Below are 14,528 nucleotides of genomic sequence, written 5' to 3' on the forward strand. Positions count from 1 at the left end.
TTCATTTTACAGCTGGAAATACTGAGATTTAGAGAAGTTAGCTAATAGGTCCTGTAATAGTTCAGTAACAGGACTACAAAGAAGATACTTTTTTGCTAGCTCCCAAGAGAAGGCTATAGATTAAAAAGTTCATTGACTTTGAAGGGTGCCCAGTTTTCTTGTACTTCAGTTTTTCAGAATGTGACTTGAATCAATAACAGGTTGAATTTGAGCGGTTCTGTTCATCATTGCATGTGTAAGTTAACTGTGTGGCAGTTAAAAGGTGCTGTTTGCATGTGTATGTGTGTTTCTAAAGAAAGGTCTGCCAATAGATCATTTTGTTCTGTTTATTCAGAATTCGATTTTCCAAAGTAGCTGTTTGCATCCATTAAATTGACTCAGCAAGTTAAGCAAAATTTACACATTACATTTCAAATAGCAAGTCAACTTCAGTCAACTAATTTATTACTGAAAGAAATTAAGTGACTCCTATGTGTAAATACTGATTCAAACAATCTTTAAAATTCATTTGGAATATTTGCTGTGGACATCTGTAAATAAAATCTGTACTAGTCAAATCCTGTAGGAGAATATGAAGTTTTGTGTGGTGGGGAGGTTCTAGAGGTCTGAATGCTTGTGAATGTATTACATAGTACTGAAGTGTAAGCTATACAGAGAGCAGACAATCCCTGCTCAGTAGGAACAACAACTTGTAAATGTATAATTGACGGATTATAGTCACCCTAAAAAACATTGGAGAAAAATGCATTTTATGTCCTTAATTATTAAGTTATACTTATGGCTTTTTAACATTATAGAACTATTTAGTTTTACATTTCTATTTTTCTCTAGTTTTTAGCTTGACAAATTCTAAACCCATAGAACAGTTGCAAAAAGAATACCACAAATATCTTTATACACTCTGTCTACAGTCACCATTTGTTAACATTTTGACATATTTGCCTTATCTCTCTTACACATGTATGCATTCTCTCTCCACACACACACACCCTCTCTCTCTCTCTCTTTCTTTACTGAATAATTTCAAGGTTGGAGATATGTCATAAAAATGTCTATTGAACTGCAATACCATTGTCACACTGGGGAATTTAGCACTGATGTACCAATATCATTAAACTACAGCCTATATTAAAATTTCTCCAGTTATCCCAACAATGTCATTTTAGCTCGGTTTTTTTAAATCACTGATTCAAGATCCAGTCAAGAATCATACATTTTTAATTGTCATACAACTCCTAGTTGTCATAGTTCTTTAATCTCCTTTACTCTAAGAACAGTTTCCTAGCCTGTTTTTGTGACATCAACGTTGTTATAAATGACATTGATATTTGAAGAGTCTAAACCATATGTTTTAAAGTATGTTCCTTAACTTGGATTTGTCTGGTTACATCCTCATGACTAGATTCAAATTAAACATTCTTTCACAGGATTGTTCTAAGGGATGTGTCTTTCTCTGTACATCACATCATTGGTGCTGTTAAATTAGATCCTTTGATTTAGTTGATGTCTGTGCAGTTTTCACCATATCCGGTTCCCAGCAACCTGCCACTTAATGGTGGTTATAGTAGTATAGTAGCATAAAAAAATTATTTTTGTCTTTATACGTAGTTCATTCAGGAACTGAAATGAACATAGTTCATTTCCTAAAAGGTAGATATTATCATGCCCATTGACATTTTAATTGAATAAAGGAAAGCCTACACATATTGGCATTTCCTCTATTAGGATTTACTGAGTAAAAAAATTATTTATCTTCCTAATACAAGAATAAGTTAATAAACGAGCCAGAATCTCTAAGATGTAGTACTTGTTTAAACATCCGTTGTTCTCCTGACCCCAAAACACAGGTTCATTAAAACATGCGTAACAAGAGTCTCTCCTTTGTATATTGGTTTTAGTGAAGACCCATGATGTTCTTTGGCTTCTTGCATTAACAATATTGGCTTAGGCCGTGAGGCAATAGCTTGGAAGAGCCAAGGACAAATTTCCCAAGGCATGGAATATTTTCCATGACAGAGGAAGCCATTATTTGGAAATGAAGTTGTAGCAGTGACACCTGGGATGGACCCCTTAGCCTTGAGGAAAAATAACATTTGTATTATTTTTCAGTCTGTTCCAGGAAGAGATCTCTTAGTTACAGTGTATTTTAGGACACAGAGTTTTAACTCAATTTCAGGCAAAGATAGGAAGAAGCCTAGTGGACTGACTTCCTGATTAAGTAGGCAAAGATGGCATGTGGTTTGATTTGTCATTTTCAATTTTAAATGAAGCATATCATATACACTAATTATGCATTGTCCTTCCTGTGTTAGACTACTTTTAAATATGATATTCTTTGTGACCTGAGTGCAATTGTCATCATTTGGGCAAAGCAACACTTTTGTGAAATCTCAGCTATTTGTTGAATGACCAGTAGCATTTGATAAGGTTCACATGTTGACTTAAGTAGAGCTGATGTCACTCTGTGCTGCTGACCAATGTCCCAGGTTGGACCCTTATGTTAGCCACCGCTCATTTTGCATTATTGATTGACAAATCAGCACCTATTTGACCCACATTTCTGAAATGTTATGTCAGCATTATCATCATACAGCCCTGCTCTTGATTTAGGAACAGACAGTAGTCTTCATTACACATTATGTCAAGTCCAGACGTCTTCCTGAATTTTTAGGATTCTGCATTACCGATTTCAATTTGTGCGATTCAGTCTCATTTTTCACAATTCCATAGTTGCCTTTTTCAGTTAGGGTTCTTACTCTGTGACCTTAAGCAAATTTATAAATCTCTGAGCCTCAGTTTCATCATCAATAAAGAAGGAATCCTAATAGTTCTTACATCACAGGGTTTTTAATGAGATTTCAGTGAAGTAGTATCTTTAAAAACTAATAGCTGCCATAAGGAGGATCTTAATAAATACCAGGAATCAGGCTGTACTTTAAAAATTTCATCCTCCTAATAGCTCTGTGAGGTAGGAAGAAGTTATGGTAGTAACACAGGCAGTGATAATAGATGGCATTTATTGAGCACTTATTCTGTTCTAGTACTTTACATCTTTCAGCTTAATCCTGTAAATAATCTTACATGGTTAGTACTATAATTGTCATTTTATGGGTGAGGAAATTTAAGTACAGAGAGGTTACATAACTTGCCTAAAGTCAAAGAGCTCTAATGTTCGGTGGAGCTGGGTTTAGAATCCAGGCTATACTTCTAGGTACTAGTTTATCCCCATTTTTTTATTTTAAGTGGGATGCTTAGGAGAGTTAATAAACTCCCTAAACTCCTATACCTTACAAGTAGCAAAGCTAGAATGTGAACCCAGATTTTTTGGATTTCATAACTGTGTTCTTAATTATCACACTATACTGCCTCTGGACTATTAAAAACAGTAAATATTTCTGATGTGGTATTGTAGAATGGCTTGATTATAATTGAATACAAGTCACATTGCTGTGCTCACTCATACATGAAAGATGACATTTTGCCTTGATCACAGGGGTACCACGCTTTTGATCACTGCTTGACACATGAACTCTACCTGTTGAATCGATACAGAAGATGAACACCTTTGTGGATAACTGGGATTCCCAGTAGTGATGTTAGTGTTAATGATCCCTTTTGTGGTGATTCAGCGGGAGAACTTGCCTGCCCAAGATGTCGATAACTGGTGGGAGTTCGATGGTACTGGGGAAAGGACATGGCTGGGGGATGAGACAGCCCTGCTTCTACAGTTAATTCTAGCACTGTTCATTGACACCTGTCTCCAACCCTCTGGTGTTGCCCTGTGTTCTTCCTGCACGTAACTTCTCCCAGATGACTTAATTTCTGTCTGTGTAGACAAAGGATAAGTATTGTGTTTTGATCGCCTACTTAGTAATGGATGTATGATATACTATGGCTGTAAAGAGGGAAGTTTGCTCTGAAACTGTACATTATCAGCTAAACCAGTAGGACTTAGGACATTTCTCAATTTTAGGTTATAGTCCCTAAATTCCTGAACTGGACTACTGAAGCTGACACGGGTATTTTACAGATAGTTAATTCCCACAAAAGTATGTGAGCCCAGACTGACAACAGTTTACTTTATTTTCCAGGAAGGATGCCAGTTCTGCGCTGCTCAGTAATTATGAGGTAAAACAGCTTTGAATGAACTCTTGTATTTTCCTCTGTGGTAGTTTGTCCTTTGCCCCTGAAGATTATTGAACTTGTTTTAATTAAAAAATGACTGAATTCATTTGGATTTTCCACTTTAAAATAGGACAGATGGCACCACCTGGTGGACCTCGGAATTATTATAAGCTTGGTAAATTATACATAGTAATTAAGGGAAGCTGGGAAGACTTTAGTTTATAGTAGGTGATCTTCCCCGAATCCCTAAGATTTTAGATCTTCATTTGATACGCCTTTTTGGGATGGAAGCATCTATTTGGAACTGTTTCTGTCTGTGAAAGTTTTCCATTAAAATACCTAATGCCTTTTCCTAATTACCACTTTTTACCTATAAAATGCTTGTTATTATTTTGATCCCTGTAATAGTCTTATAAGTATTAACGCCTTCATACTGAAGATAAGAGCTTAGTTGATGCGCCATTATGAATAATTCAAGCTAAAAGATTTGGAATTTAGGGGCTTGAAGGTTGGGTTGTTGGAGAAAGAGAAGAAAAAAGGAAAGAAGTTGGGTAAGAGGGAAGATAATAATATTTATTTTTGCCTACCCTCTATTTTGTCTGTGTCTTGTTTGGTATTAGTAAAGCCGTCTGATAGGTTAACTCCAGATGTAGAAAGAATTGTTTATACATTCACGGTCAATTTTTCATTTTCTAGCATCCGAATTCATGAAGACCTTAGGAGATTTGAGTCTCCATTGTATGATATAGAAGGTAGAAGACTGGAATTAACACAGTAGGCCATACTCCTTCGTTAAATTGTTGCTATTAATAGCAGGAAGGAGATGGTTGTGAGTCAAGCTATCGGCTTTTAGGAACCTCCTTGTCTAGTTTGGATTCTACTGGATGTTTGGGTGTTTTATCCATTGGGGAAACATTGCATTAACTGGATCTCATGACACTATTTCTGAAAAAGTAATGACAGGCGGGGGAGGGGTTGCATTGTATGTGGTAGCGGTCTGTGAGCCTGTACTTCCCTCAGTTCTCTGGCGTAATCTCTAAAACAGGAAAACTATATCCCCCCCCCCCCCCGCCCCCATTCTCCTCAGCGCTAAGACACATGTTTTTCCCTTGTCAGGAAAGTCTACTTTCAAAGTTCTGTAGCACTTTTCCTTCTTTTCTTTCTTTTTCTTTTTTCCTTTTTGTAAAATTTGTATTTAACACTTGCCTCACAATTTTTCTTTTTCAGATATAAATTTACTAGATTTTCATATTATTGAAACAGAATCCTGTTTTTTTTTAAGACACTTATTTTAGTGCACAAATTTTTTTTAGGTTTATTTATTTATTTTGAGAGAGTGGGGAAGGGGAGGGGCGGAGGCAGAAAGAGAGAATCCCAAGCTGTCTCTGCACTGTTAGCGTGGAGCCTATTGCGGGGCTCTACCTCACTAACCAAGAGATCATGACCTGAGTTGAACTCAAGCATTGGATGCTCAACCAACTGAGCTACCCAGGTGCCCCTGTTTTTAACCTTTTGAGGAACCTCCATACTGGTTTGTATAGTGGCTGGACAGATTTACATTCCCACCGACAGTGCACTTAGGGTTTCCTTTTCTTCACATCCTTGCCAACACTTGTTCTTTCTTGTCTCTTTGGTATTAGCCATTATAACAGGTGTTAAGTGATAGCTCATTGTGGTTTGATTTGCATATCCCTGATGATTAGTGGTTTTGCATCTTTTTATGTGTCTGTTGGTCTTTTGTAAAATGTCTGTTCTGGTCTTCTGCCCGTTTTTTAATCAGATTGGCTTTTTGGTATTAAGTTGTATACATTCTTTTTATATTTTGGATATTAACTCTTTGTCAGATAAATTATTTGCAGATATTTTCTCAGCTTATAAGTTATCTATTCATTTTGCTGATGGTTTCCTTTGGTATGTATGCCTTTTAGTTTGATATAATCCTACTTTTTCATTTTTGCTTTTGTTGCCTTTGCTTTTGGTGTTAAGTAGAAAAAATCATAACCAAGAGTGATGTCAGGGAGCTTACCACCTTTGCTTTCTTCTAGGAGCTTTATAGTTCCAGGTCTTACATTCAATTTTTCAGTCCATTTTGAGTTAATTTTTCTGTGTGGTGTGTGGTAGTGGTCCACTTTCATTCTCTTCCTCTTGACTGTCCAGTTTTTCCAGCACCATTTATTTTTTATTTTTTAAAATATGAATGGATACTGTTTAATCCTTAAAGCAATATTCTTTTTTTTTAAGTTTATTTTTATTTATTTTGAGAGATAGAGAGCAAGAGGGGGAGGAGCAGAGAGAGAGAGAGAGAGAGAGAGAGAGAGAGAGGGAGACAGAATCCCAAGCAAGCTCCATGGTTTCAGCACAGAGCCCAGTGTGGAGCCTGAACTCATGAACCACCAGATCATGACCTGAGCTGAAACCAAGAGTCTGATGCTTAACTGGCTGAGCCACCCAGGCTCCCCATCCTAGCACCATTTATTGAAAAGATTGTCTTTTCCCTGTTATATATTTTTGGCTCCTTTGTCAAAAATTTATTAACCACAGGGGTGTCTGGGTGGCTTAGTTGGTTGAGTGTCTGGCTCTTGTTTTCAGCTCAGGTCATGATCTTGTGGTTTGTGAGTTTGAGCCCCCTCTCAGGCTCTGAGCTGACAATGCAGAGTCTGCTTGGAATTCTTTCCTTCTCTCTCTGCTTCTCACTTTTGTGCGTATGTGCTCTCTTCTCTCCTCTCTCTCTCTCTCAAAATAAATAAATTTTAAAAAATTAACTAACCACATATTTATTTCTGGACACTGTTCTGTTCCATTGACTTACATGTCTGTTTTATGCCAGTAATTATACTGTTTTGATTTCCATGGCTTTGCAATACAATTTGATATCAGGAAGCATGATGCCTACAGATTAGCTCTTCTTTCTCAAGATTGCTTTGACTATTCAGTGTCTTCTGTGGTTCCATGAAATTTTAGGGTTGTTTGTTCCATTTCTGTGAAAAACACCATTGGAATTTTGATAGAGATTATACCGAATCTGTAGATTGCTTTGTGTAGTATGGATGTTATTCTTCTGATCCATGAATATGGAATATCATTCCATTTATTTGTGTCATTTTCAGTTTCTTTCATCAATGTCTTACAGTGTTTAATGCACAGATATTTCATTCCTTGGTTAAATTTATTCCTAGGCATTTTATCTTTTTAAAAAAATTTTTTAACCTTTATTTATTTTTTGAGAGACAGAGAGAGACAGAGTGTGAATGGGGGAGGGGCAGAGAGAGAAGGAGACAAAGAATCCAAAGCAGGCTCTAGGTTCCGAGCCCTCAGCGCATAGCCTGACGTGGGACTCGAACTCATGGACTGTGAGATCATAACCTGAGCCAAAGTTGGATACTTAACTGACTGAGCCACCCAGGCGCCCCGATATTTTATTCTTTTTGATGCAATTGTAAAAGGGGTTATCTTAATTTTTCTTTCTGGTAGTTCATCATTATCATGTAGACATGCAGTAGATTTCTATATATTGGCTATATATCCTGTAACTTTACTGAATTTATTTATTTTTAGTTCAGTTTTTTGGTAGAGTTTTTAAGGTTTTCTGTATATAGTATCATATCATCTACAAATAGTGACAGTTTTACCACTTTCTTTCCAGTTTGGCTGCCTTGTATTTCTTGTCTTGCCTAATTGCTCTAGCAAGGACTTTGAATACTATGTTGAATAAAAGGGGCAAGAGTGGGGCGCCTGGGTGGCTCAGTCATTTGAGCATCCATCTTTGGTTCAGGTCCTGATCTCACAGTTTGTGAGCTCAAAACCCACATCAGGCTCTATGCTGATAACTTGGAGCCTGGACCCTGCTTTGGATTCTGTGTCTTCCTCTCTCTGCCTCTCACACTCTTACAATCTCTCTCTCAAAAATAAATAAATATTAAAAAAAAAATAAAAGGAGCAAGAGTGGATCTTTGATTTCCTGATCTTATGGGAAAAGCTTTTAGCTTTTCACTGTTCAGTATGATGTTAACTGAGGGCTTGTCACATATGGCCTTTACACATTGGGTATGTTCCCTCTCTACCCACATTTTTGAGCGTTTTTATTGTAAATGGATATTAAATTAAAAAATTTAATGTTTTATTTTTATTTTTGAGAGAGCGTGTGAGTGGGGGAGAGGCAGAGCAAGAGGCAAATAGAGGGTCTAAAGTGGGCTGTGCGCCGACAGCAGTGAGCCCCAAGTGGGGCTTAAACTCACAAACCAAGAGATCATGACATGAGTCGAAGTCACATGCTCAACTGACTGAGTAACCCAGGTGCCCCTATGTTGAATTTTAGAAAATTCTTTGTCTGCATCTATTGACATATTTTAGGGAAATTTACTTTCCCAATATTAATATATTTTTGAGATCAGAGGAAATCAGTGATACAGTATATACTAATAAGGAGATATTTGAAATGTTTTCAGTAAACTAATGAATTTGGATTATTTGACTTAGATAAAACCATTTTAAAATGCCATATGCTTTTCAGACTCATATTTGTTCTATTTATCCTTCAGAATCATTGACCTCGAGGGGTGCCTGAGTGGCTCAGTCAGTTAAGCTTCTGACTCTTGTTGGTTTTGGCTTGGGTTATGATCTCATGATTTGTGGGTTCAAGCCCTGAGTTGGGCTCTGCTCTGACAGCGTGGAGCCTTCTTGGGATCCTCTGCCCCTCTCCCGCTCACTTGCTCGCTCACTCTCTCAATAAACAAACAAATAAATAAATAAAATAAACTTTTAAAAAATCATTGCTCATGAGATAGGTACATTTCTCACATTTATACAGAAAAATCTTTTATCACTTCCCAGGTGTTCCAGTTACTGACTGATCTGAAAGAGCAACGGAAAGAAAGTGGAAAGAACAAACACAGTTCTGGGCAACAGAACTTGAATACCATCACCTATGAAGTAAGCCTAGGCTTGTTGAGGGGCTACCCAAACTACCATTGAGGGGGGTGGGTTTATTCCAGAGATGGTTGACCACCAAATCATGACTAACTCTTACTTGATTTGAGTAGTTTTACTCTAACCTAGTTTTTATTCTATTTGTGCAAGTGGAGGGAATTTGGCCAATGGCGAGGGTTCTCCAATGACAAAGTTGGAGGGAATAGTTTAAAAAAAAAAAAAGACTGTCAACTGTCCTCAATTCTACCACCGTTTGTGAGTCAGGGATCCCTAAGACCGCCCTCAGGTTCAGTAATTTACTGGAAGTTCTCAGAACTCACTGGAAGCTATTATATTCACAGTTGTAGTTCATTACATGAAAAGGATACAAATTAAAATTGGCCAAGGGAAGAAGCATATGAGGCAGATTCTCAGAGAAATGCCAACATAGTTTCTATTGTCCTCTAATGTGGGTGGAGTGAGAACATGTTTCTCTTGAAATCGGAGTGTGATGATACATACAAAATATTGTCAACCAAGGAAGCTCAGCTGATGTCAGTGTCCCGGATTTTTAGTTGGGCTTTGTTGTAAGAGGCATGATTGAATGATGGGTTGCCCACATAGTTCATCTCATCCTCCAGTGCACTGATATTGGATGACCCAGAGCCCCTACCCCAAGTCACATTGTTAGGACCATTCAGTAAGGCCTCCAGACAAAGATAGTTGTATTAAGGATAACATTCCAAGGGTCTGGAGATTGCCACTTAGAAGCTGAAGGTAAAGGCCAGATTGTCTCTTTGGGCAAAGCTAAATTCTTTATTGCACTAAAAGTGATGTCAAACTTAGTACCATAAAGTAAAAAGAAGAAAGCTAAACTAATTCACAATCTAATATTTAGTTGACATTTTGCTGTGTTTTCTTCCAACGTTATGCTTTATTCTTGAAAAAGAAAGTTTAAGCGATTGTATTTGTTATATATGATGTTTGATTTTTTAAAAATAATTTAAAAAATTTGAAATATATTTTTTTATTTTTATTAAAAAATATTTTGTGTCTTTATTTTATTTTGCTAGAGTGAGTGGGAGAGGGGCAGAGAGAGAGGGAGACACAGAATGTGAAGAAGGCTCCAGGCTCTAGGCTGTCAGCACAGAGCCTGACACAGGGCTCGAACCCACAGACTGTGAGATCATGACCTGAGCCAAAGTTGGACGCTCAACCGACTGAGCCATACAGGCATCCCTAAATAATTTTTTTAAAAAGTTTATTTATTTTGAGAGGGGAGAGCAAGCTGGGGAGGAGCAGAGAGGGAGACAGGATCCCAAGCAGGCTCCACCTGATAGGGGGCTCGAACTCATGAACTCATGAACAGTGAGATCAGGACCTGAGCCAAAATCAAGAGTTGGAAACTTAACCAGCTGAGCCACCCAGATGCCCCTGTGATGTTTGATTTTGTATCTGTCATTTTAATTTATGTTTTCGGCTATTTCCTTTCAAATCTGATTTTGTCTCTATAAAGGATTTAGGGTTTTTTTTAACTTTTTTTTTTTTAACATTTTATTATTCTTTTTCAAGTTTGTTTATTTTGAGAAACAGTGAGAGAGCAGGAGAGGGGACAGAGAGAGAATTCCAAGCAGGCTCCACACCATCAGCACAGAGCCTGATGCGGATTCGAACCCCTGAATTGTGAGATCATGACCTGAGCCAAAATCAAGAGTTAAGGACCTTAACTGAGTGAGCTGCCCAAGTGCCTCTAGTTTTTATTTATTTTTTTTATTTTAGGGGGAGAGAGCATACATGTGTGCAGGGGAGAGGGGAAGGGAAGGGAGAGAGAGAACAAAAGGGAGGGGAGGGGAGGGGGAGGGAGAGAGAGAGAGGAGAGAGGAGGGGGAAAAGGGAGAGAGAGAATCCCAAATCACAAACAGGCTCCATGCTCAGGGGCTTAATCTCATGACCCTAGGATCATGACTTGAGCTGAGATCAAGTTGGAAGCTTAACCAACTGAGCCAACCAGGCACCCCAGGATTTAGTTCTAATTATCTTTATCTTTTCAAACATGTAATTAAACCTGGATTAAGTTACGATAATCCCTTTTAAGGAATTTAAAGGGGGTTTTAGCACATTTGTCAGTATCCCTCCCTGTCTTGGTTTTGTTAATCTAATCATGTGTTTAAAATCCCATCATTCGGGGCTCCTGGGAGGCTCAGTTAAGCCACCGGCTTCAGCTTAGGTCATGATCTCACAGTTCGTGGGTTCGAGCCCCACGTCAAGCTCTGTGCTGACAGCTAGCTTGAGAGCCTGGAGCCTGCTTCAGATTCTGTACCTCCCTCTCTTTCTGACCCTCCCTTGCTCGTGCTCTCCCTGTCTGCCTCAAAATTAAATAAAAATAAAAAATAAAAAAACAAAAAAATTAAAATCCCATCATTCACTTATTCTCTCATGTTTTTTTAAATTGTATCATTCAACCCTTTGAAAAAAAAAAGAAAAGAAAATGTTTGTAATTAGTTTTACAGCCAAATTTCAAGCTGTCAGGTGCTCTTACTGTATGCTTAAATCAGTCTAAGCTTGCTGCCCACTCTGTTACATATTCGTTAGGTTCTTGCTTTTAATTTGTGGTACTCTAAGGGAAGTTATTATGGTGGTAAGTGTTTTGAGACCTTTTATACCTGAGAATATATTTCTCGTGTTTTTAATGTGAATGACCCCTCATCTGAACATGGAGTTCTTGAGGTCCACCTCCATTCTGCAAGGCTCTGTAGGTATTACTTGGTCTCTTACTGTTTGTTGTTGTGGAAGAGTCTGGGACCAACCAGATTTTTGAACTTGGGAGAAACTCTTAACTTAGATGCTTGAGGTTACTGTTTACTTTTCAGGCTTGAAATTCCTTTCAGGGATGTCTAGGTGGGATTCCCTCTTTTAAAACAAAGCAAGAGCCTTTTAATTTGAGATAATTTTACTCTTACCGAAAAGTTTATAAAGATGGTGCTGAGAGTTCCCAAATGCCCTTCCCAGGTTTCCTTGATGTTAACATCTTATAGAACTGTGGCGCAATGATCAAAACTAAGACAGTTACACAGAGATTTTATTCAGATTTTCTCAGTTTTTCCCTTGATGCCCTTTTTCTGTTCAAGGATCCAATCCAAGATGCCATTTTGTATTTAACATGTTAAATGTTAACATATCTCCTTAATATCCTCCCGTCTGTAATGGATCCTCAGTCCTTCCTCATCTCCATGCATGATCTTGACACTTTTGAAGAGGACCAATACAAGTATTTGATAGAATGTCCCTCAGTTTTGGTTTGTTTGATGTTTCCTCATGACCAGCCTGAAATTGCAGCTTTTGGGGAAGAATGCCACAGAAGCGATGTGCCCTTCTTAGGGCGTGATACGGGGTACACGATATCAGTGTCTTCTCGCTGATGCTGTTAACTTGGATCACTTGATTACAGTGGTATCTGCCCGGTTTCCCCACTGTAAAGTTACTGTTTCTCTGTTTCCACTTTGTATTCTTAGAAAGGAGTCACCCAGTGCAGTCTATTCAAGGGCAAGGGGATTAGGTTTCACCTTTTGAAGGGAAGGCTATCAAAGAATTTGCGGACATAGATTAAAACCATCACAGTATTAATACTTAACCGACTGAGCCACCCAGGCGCCCCCATCACAGTATTAATAAATATTTGGGAAAATGCTTTGAGGCTACACAAATATCATACTTCTCCTTATTAAAATGCTTTTGCCCATTAATTTTAGTATTCATTGCTAGGTCTTTCCTGCAATAATTATTACTGTGGTTCACTTGCCTAATGGTGATTATTCCCCTCTTTCCTTCCATATTTAACACAGAATTCTTCTGTAAGAAATAATTGTTCCTTCTCATCCATTTATTTACTTATATTCATAGGGATTTGTGATTGTTTTATTCTTTGGGTTTCTTGTCTTTTAAAAAATTGTCTGAAGGGGCTCCTGAGTGGCTGACTTTGGCTCAGGGCATGATCTGATGGTTCATGAGTTTGAGCAGGGGAGGGGCAGACAGAGAGGAAGACACAGAATCTGAAGCAGGCTCCAGGCTCTGAGCTCTCAGCACAGAGACCAACGTGGGACTTGAACTCACAGACCCCAAGATCATGTCCTGAGCCGAAGATGGACCCTTAACTGAGAGAGCCACCCAGGCGTCTCTATAGAAGATTTTTTGAACAAAATTTTACAATACTAAATTATAGCCATTGTCTTCCCTTTTTCTCATTCAGGCTTTTTTTTTGTCTTATGCTTTTTCTTTTATTTTTTTTTCATAGACATTAAAATATATATCAAAAACACCATGCAGGCACCAGAGTCCTGAGATTGTCAGAGAATTTCTCACAGCAATGAAGAGCCACAAGTTGACCAAGTAAGTAAAAATTATTTTAAGTAGGAAAAGTGTAACACATAATGAAAATGATAGCCTTCAAAAACCATCCTCAGCATTGGCATATTTCTATTTCGTTGCGTTTTGAGTTATAATTAACACACAGTTCTCTTTACTGTAGGATCACGGTATCACAGACCAGCCAGCTAAGACATAGACACAGAGGTTCTTCTAGAGCCAGAAACCACGTGATAGGCTTTTTAATCTCAAAGTTTTTTAAAAATTGTTTTTGTTGTTTTGATTCTCATCTATGAACTGCCTCATAATGCCTTTCTTTTTTTAAATTATTTTATTATTTTTTTACTTTGTTTAAAAAAATTTTTTTTGTCTTTATTTTGAGAGACAGAGACAGAGAATGCGTGGGGGAGGGGCAGAGAGAGAGGGCGACACAGAACCTGAAACAGGCTCCTGGTTCCGAGCGATCAGCACAGAGCCTGATGCAGGGCTCGAACCCATGAACTGTGAGATCATGATCTGAGATGAAGTTGGATGTCCAGCCGACTAAGCCACCCAGGCGCCCCCCATGATGCCTTTCTAGCACTCAGGCCAAATTGGTTAGAAATGGAGTTCGTAAATTAAAGTGCTCTTTATAAAGTTGATCAATTAAGTCATTTGACATTTGTGTTTACTTGGGGTAAAAATGGCTTGATAATATTCTGTCTTCTAGGGCTCAATTACTTTTCCTGGTGACTTTTTTTAAAAGGAATTATAAACATCATTAAAAATTGGATTAAGATTAGTTCATGTGAGAAGAACACTAGACCTAGTCTTTTAGAATTAATATCACAGCTGATAAATCCCAAAAGCTGTTTATTTGGGATAATTAATCATTTTCTTTTTTTTTTTTTACTTTATAGTTTCATTTTTTTTTACATTTTTTTAAATTTTTAAATTTTTTTATTTTTTATACAATTTATTTTTTTAACATATGCAATTATTTTCCATCATTTACAATACAGTGTTACAATGACACTCCAAACAGAAAAGCAAAGTAAAAAATCAAAACACCAACTTCTGTTTCATGTAATTAGACTTATACAGAAATTAGAAGGTTAAGTAACAACTAGTTAATCACCTAATTTCACAGCTATCTG

At 37.6% G+C, this 14,528-nt stretch overlaps 1 protein-coding gene across 2 annotated transcripts in view; it reads left to right on the forward strand.

Annotated features, from left to right (window-relative positions):
- The window catches only part of CRCP (CGRP receptor component), a 44,913-nt gene that overhangs the window by 3,374 nt on the left and 27,011 nt on the right, over positions 1-14,528 (forward strand). For both annotated transcript variants that reach the window (XM_029948626.1, XM_029948627.1), the window contains exons 2-4: positions 4,092-4,128; positions 8,956-9,054; positions 13,322-13,416. In XM_029948626.1, coding sequence (XP_029804486.1) covers positions 4,092-4,128; positions 8,956-9,054; positions 13,322-13,416 — 231 coding nt within the window. The remainder of the gene's footprint in view (positions 1-4,091; positions 4,129-8,955; positions 9,055-13,321; positions 13,417-14,528) is intronic.

This window comes from Suricata suricatta, chromosome 8 (genome assembly GCF_006229205.1).
Source record: "Suricata suricatta isolate VVHF042 chromosome 8, meerkat_22Aug2017_6uvM2_HiC, whole genome shotgun sequence".
NCBI classification, from domain to species: Eukaryota; Metazoa; Chordata; class Mammalia; order Carnivora; family Herpestidae; genus Suricata; species Suricata suricatta.